The sequence below is a fragment of the Ostrea edulis genome, chromosome 3 (genome assembly GCF_947568905.1).
Source record: "Ostrea edulis chromosome 3, xbOstEdul1.1, whole genome shotgun sequence".
Taxonomy (NCBI): domain Eukaryota; kingdom Metazoa; phylum Mollusca; class Bivalvia; order Ostreida; family Ostreidae; genus Ostrea; species Ostrea edulis.
The window spans coordinates 81558394-81565215 of NC_079166.1; the positions used below are offsets into that span (position 1 = coordinate 81558394).

Sequence of the window (6822 nt, forward strand, 5' to 3'; positions counted from 1 at the left end):
ATTCACACCCGGACTTGCTGAATATTGTACCCAGCAAGAGAAAGAGACTTTTAAAAAATTGTCTTAAAGTTTTATTCCAATGCCAGGTTCTTTTAGATCATTAATATAACCATAGAATTTGCCAAATCGTGATGTTAAATGAGACCATTGAAACCCTGTCTAATCAACGTTTTTGTCAGTCGTCTGTCTCAAATCTAGAAAGATCTCTCAAAAGAAAATGTTGGCTAAGTACATGTAGGACTAAATCTTTAAATCTAGTAATGGCTAATGAATACTTGTGAAAACTTCTCATATCCATAATCAAAGGAATAACCTGGCTTTATTTCATTTCTCATCAATATTCCCTAGCATGACAAGATTTCCAAATCTAATGAAGTACGATCGAAAAGTGATCCTGTAAAAACAAATGTAATTAATGTGCAATTTATAAAGTGGATCACCAATAAAATTTATTTAATCAATATATACAACCTACATGGTTTTATAAACTCCCAAAACACTGATCATACTACACCCGACTTAATATACACGTTTATTAGTCTTCCAATATTCATTCAAATTCATCTCTATATTTCCATCGTTTTATAGTTCTCACTCTGGTCATTGTAGTATCATTTATTGCACAATAACACCAAACAGTTTTTTTTGTAGTTAGGTGGATTTTAAATACCCAACGACTTCTATTCTTGCGTCTATGTATACGTACCAAGAGTCTGTTTTCGTTATCAATCGACAATGCATACGGAAAGTTATTTTTGTTTGTCGAGATGTACTGTAAGAATCGTCCTTCACAGTCTACCATATGAACAGTGTGACTGAAATAATCAGCAATCAGAATGTTACCAAGGCCGTCAGTAGCTAGACCACGAGGATTAAAAGACTGATAGTATGTTGTATTGCTTTTTCCTCCATACAGAAATCTTAGACCTCCCGCTGATATAAACATTGCCACTCTCTGATTCCCCTCGTCACTTGTACAGACATCACCGTTTATGTTTTCACAAACAAACGTAGGATTTGTCAGAAACTCTCCCGAGCAATTAGTGCAGGAAGAAATGGTTTCCTTAAATGTCCCCATTTAACGAATAGATACGTAAACTCCCTGCAGCTAGATTGCTTAGTTAGCCTATGATGGTATCACCAGAACTCTTCCAAGGTAAACCATTCAATGTCCAATAGTTGTCCTTCACAATTGTCTCAGTAATTTCATTTTTATTCTCTTATCACCTTGATTGTCAAATGTAGTATAATATAAATTCTACCTGATCCTTCTGTAATAATATTCGCTTCGTGATCAACGGGGATTGTTTCAATTTCTCTTCCCTCAAAATCTATTGGGCAAATATTTTAACTTTGTGTCGGTCTGTACATCCCACACACAAGAATGTTATTTTCATTTGTGTAGGACTAATTGGAAATATATGAGTAAACGGTTTCTATTCTTCTTTTCATTTCTTGTGTTTTTCAGCACTTGCTCTATCCATGTTCTCTTTATCTCGATTTTCAGTTTCTTCTTCACAAACGGACTTTCTTTTCCATTCTAAACACTTCTCCTAAACTGAAAGATTTAGCATCCTCATTGTCTTTCAGGACTTTCCGTATCTTTGATTTGTTTTCTCCTAGGGATATAAGGTTTTCTATTTCCATAGCTTCTACCTGCATTTTTAATTTACGTAGAGTCCCTTCAAATTCTCTCTAAAAAGCCATCCCTGCATGATCAATGCTTCCTCGTATATCTTAGCATTCGAAAGTTTTCGTCAATCTCAGTAAACAGTTGTAGGTGCATAGCTTTGAACTGTTTATCAAGTTTTTGAAGCTCATCTTTCATTGCATTCCTTTAAGAAGACAGCTGATCCTCCACAGATATCAAACCATGATCATTATGTGCTGTGCGTGAGCACATCACAGGAATGGATTCAAAGCAGAAGAATTCGCACAATCTTGCATTGTGTTTCTCGCACGTTAAGGATGTTGCAGCAAATTCCTCTGAGTATGGAAAAGGATAATGTTGAAGATTCTGTTTGATATGCTTTACAAGACATTTTGCACATATGTTTTTCTCATAACTACAAGCAAAATCTACCCTTTTATAAGTACAGTATTTAAAGACAATAGCTATTTGAAACTGTTGTGCCATTTCTATTGCAAAATGAAATGCTACCTGTAGTCCAAGATGAAATCATCAACGTATGTCACAATTTCTGTAACCTTGCCGACGCATGAAACAACCTGTTATACAATCGACCTGTGATTAAAACGTGTGCAAACAATCGCCTTCAAAATCTACGCTGAATTAGTAAAGTGTCTTAAAAACTTTAGATAAATCAAGTTGAAGAGGCGAAACAAATAACTAAATATGATAAAAATCATAACTAGCTTTACAGCTCAGGAAAGAAAGAAAAAAGGTCAATAAGGGTCAATTATGTCCTATCTTGAAAATAATTGATGTAGCAATTTTCAATAAGTAGTGCGTTGTATAAACCTTCTCGACTATTTGTTCAGTAATATTGTCACCAATATATTGGGTCAAAAACGTGACAAACAACCACAAACTCTTTGATTTTAGAAATACTTCATAACTAATTTGTCAAGAAACATATCGCCCATTAAGTAAGTAAGATGTCATGTTTCAAGTCAGTCTAACACAACAAACGAAACTCGTTACAAATGATGTTAACTGTCATTGTAGTGTCATTTCTTGCATGGTAACACTAAATATTTCTTAAATATCATATGGTTGAATAATTTCATGTTTTGCTATGAAGAAAACAACCTTCGAAAAATAAAACGTGATGTTTACCTGAACTTCAGAGTTAATATATATGAAACGTTTCATTTCCCCATCATCGAGCCAAAAATAAATTGGTTCTCCATCACTGATCCTATATTGAATTGGGAGATCTTTATGTCAGAGCCTAATATAAATGGGGAGTTTCACAATTGATACGATTGGTTCTTAGCTTTCGTCATTCAATGAAAATTCTTTTCTTTTTGGTCACTTTCGACTACCTAGCACAACAACTGGAAAAGGTAACTTTCATTTCGTTGAACGATAATGAAATCTAACCAGATTTTCAAATCACCAGTGAGCTATAGATGATCTTTGTTTCAGTAGCTATATTTGATATTTCGAAATATTTAGTCATGTATGATAAACAAAATCACCATAACTATCTCACAGATTACCTGTTCACAAAGTTGGTTGATCACGTAGGCTCTGATATTCACTTTTCTTGTTTTATATTAATCAATTGTCGCAGTCAGTATGGTGCTTCAGCCACTCCCAAAGACCAATATTCACACCCGGGCTTGCTGAATATTGTACCCAGCAATGGAAAGGGACTTTTAAAAAATTGTCTTAAAGTTGTATTCCAATGCCAGGTTCTTTTAGATCATTAATATAACCAGAGCATTTACAAAATCTCGTGATGTTAAACGAGACCATTGGAACCCTGTCTAATCAACGTTTTTGTCAGTCGTCTGTCTCAAATCTAGAAAGATCTCTCAAAAGAAAATGTTGGCTAAATACATGTAGGACTAAATCTTTAGATATAGTATTGGGTAACGAATACTTGTAAAAAAAATTCTCATATCCGTAATCAAAGGAATAACCTGGTTTTATCTCATTTCTCATCAATATTCCCTAGCATGACTATATTTTAGAATCTGATGAAGTACGATCCATAAGTGATCCAGTAAAAACAAATGTAATTGATGAGCAATTGATAAAGTGGATTACAAATAAATTTTATTCAATCAATATATACAACCTACATAATTTTATACACAACCAAACACTGATCATACTAGATCCAAATTAATATACACGTTTATTAGTCTTGCAATATTCAGTCAAACGCATACTAATCTCTATATTTCCATCGTTTTATAGTTCAAATTCTGGACATTGTAGTGTTATTTATTGCACAATAACACCAAATATTTCTTTGTAGCTAGGTTGAATTTAAAAACCACACTACTTCTATTCTGGCGTCTGTGTATCGTCCTACCAAAAGTCTGTTTCTCTTATCAAACGACAATGCATACGGAAAGTTAATTTTGTTTGCCGAGATGTACTGTAAGAATCGTCCTTCACAGTCTACCATATGAATAGTGTGATTGAAATAATCAGCAATCAGAATGTTCCCAAGGCCGTCTGTAGCTAGACGACGGGGATTGAAAGACTGATAGTATGTTGTATCAGTTTTTCCTCCGTACAGAAATCTTAGACCTCCTACAGACAGAAACACTGCCACTCTTTGGGTCCCTTCGTCAGATGTACAGACATCACCGTTTACGTTTTCGCAAACAAACGTAGGATTTGACAGAATCTCTCCCAAGCAATTAGTGCAGGAAGGAATGGTTTCCTTAATTGCCCCTATTTGACGAATAGATACGTAAATGCCCTCCTGCTACATTGCTTTGTTAGCCTATGATGGTATCACCAGAACTCATGCAAGTTAAACCATTCAGTGTCCAATGTCTTTCACAAATATCTCAGTAATTTCATTTTATATCCTCTAATCACCCTGATTGTCAAATGCAGTATAATATATAATTCTACCTGATCCTTCTGTAATAATATTCGCATCATGATCAACGGGGATTGTTTCAATTTCTCTTCCCTCAAAATCTATTTGGCAAATATTGTAACTTTGTGTCGGTCTATACATCCCGAACATAAGAATGTTATTATCATTTGTGTAGGACTAATTGGAAATATCCGAGTAAACGGTTTCTATTCTTCTTTTCATTTCTTGTGTTTTTCAGTACTTGCTTTTACCATGTTCTCTTCATCTCGATTTTCAGTTTCTTTTTCACAAACGGACTTTGTTTTCCATTCTCAACACTTCTCCTAAGCTGAAAGATGTAGCATCCTCATTGTCTTCCAGGACCTTCCGTATCCTTGATTTGGTTTCTCCTGTGGAATTAAGGTTATCCATTTCCATAGCATTTACCTGCATTTTTAATTTGAATTTCTCACTGAAAAGTCATCCCTGCATGATCAATGCTTGCTCGTATATCTGAGTTCTTTGCGGGAGCATTTGAAAGTTTTTCTTAAATATCAGTCACATTTGTCGATACATAACTTTGAACTGGTTCTCAAGTTTTTGAAGCTCTTTTGTCATTGCATTCCTTTGAGAAGTCAGGTGATCCTCCATAGATATCTGACCATGATCATTATGTGTTCTGCGTGAGCAAATCACGCAAATGGATTCAAAACACTCTTTACAGAAAAAATTCGTATAATTTTGCATTGTGTTTCTCGTTAATTCCTCTTAGTATGGAACACGAGAATGTTTAAGATTCTGTTTGATATGTTTTACTAGACATTTTGCTCATCTGTTTTTCACAAGCAAAATATACCCTTTTATAAGTACAGTATTTAAAGACAACAGCTATTTGAAACTGGTGTGCCATTTCTATTGTAAAATGAAATGCTACCTGTAGTCCAAGATGAAATCATCAACGTATGTCACATTTTGTGTAACCTTGCCGACGGCCGACGCCTGAAACAACATGTTATACAATCGACCTGTGATTAAAACGTGTGCAAACAATCGCCTTCAAAATCTACGCTGAATTAGTAAAGTGTCTTAAAAACTTTAGATAAATCAAGTTGAAGAGGCGAAATAAATAATTAAATATGATAAAAATCATAACTAGCTTTACAGCTCAGGAAAGAAAGAAAAAAGGTCAATAAGGGTCAAATTTGTCCTATCTTAAAATAATTCATGTAGCAATTTTCAATAAGTAGTGTTTTGTATAAACCTTCTCGGATATTTGTTCAGCAACATTTTCACCAATATACTAGGGCAAAAACGTAACCAAAAACCCACAAACTTTTTGAATTTGGAAATACTTCATAACTTTGTCAAGAAACATATTGCCCATTAAGTAAGTAAGATATCATGTTTCAAGTCAGTCTAACACAACAAACGAAACTCGTTACAAATGATGTTAACTGTCATTGTAGTGTCATTTCTTGTATGGTAACAACAAATATTTCTTAAATATATGGTTGAATAATTTCCATGTTTTGCTATGAACAGAACAACCTTCGAAAAATAAAACGTGATGTTTACCTGAACTTCAGAGTTAATATACATGAAATATTTCATTTCCCCATCATCGAGCCAAAAATAAATTGGTTCTCCATCATTAATTCTATATTGAATTGGGAGTTCTTCATCTTAGAGTCTAATATAAATTGGGAGTTTCACAAATGATACGATTGGTTCTTAGCTTTGGTCACTCAATGAAAATTCTTTTGTTTTGGTCACTTTCGACTACCTAGCACAACAACTGAAAAAGGTAACTTTCATTTCGTTGAACGATAATGAAATGTAACCAGATTTTCAAATAACCAGTGAGCTATAGATGACAAGTTCTTTATGTTTCAGTAGCCATTTTTGATATTTCGAAATATTTAGTCATGTATGATAAACAAAAACACCATAACTGTCTCGCAGATTACCTGTTCACAAAGTTGACTGATCATATAGGCTCCGATATTCAGTTTCCCTGTTTGGATTTGATCAATTGTCTCAGTCAATATGATGCTTCAGTCACTCCCTAAGACCAATATTCACACCCGGACTTGCTGAATATTGTACCCAGCAAGGAAAGAGGGCTTTAAAACATGTTGCCTTAAAGTTGTATTCCAATGCCAGGTTCTTTTAGATCATTAATATAACAAGAGCATTTACGAAATCGGGATGTTAAACGAGACCATTGGAACCCTGTCTAATCAACGTTTTTGTCAGTCGTCTGTCTCAAATCTAGAAAGATCTCTCAAAAGAAAATGTTGGCCAAGTACAT

The 6822-nt window shown here is 34.3% G+C and overlaps 1 protein-coding gene across 1 annotated transcript; it reads right to left on the reverse strand.

Annotated features, from left to right (window-relative positions):
- Positions 1–315: 315 nt before the first annotated feature.
- Positions 316–1215, reverse strand: LOC125673665 (tripartite motif-containing protein 2-like). The gene is made up of 2 exons (XM_048910352.1): positions 707–1215; positions 316–394 (listed from the first exon to the last, which is right to left on the reverse strand). The coding sequence occupies exons 1-2, from the start codon at positions 1076–1078 to the stop codon at positions 368–370; spliced, it is 399 nt and encodes a 132-aa protein (XP_048766309.1). The 5' UTR covers positions 1079–1215; the 3' UTR covers positions 316–367.
- Between the last annotated feature and the right edge of the window lie 5607 nt (positions 1216–6822).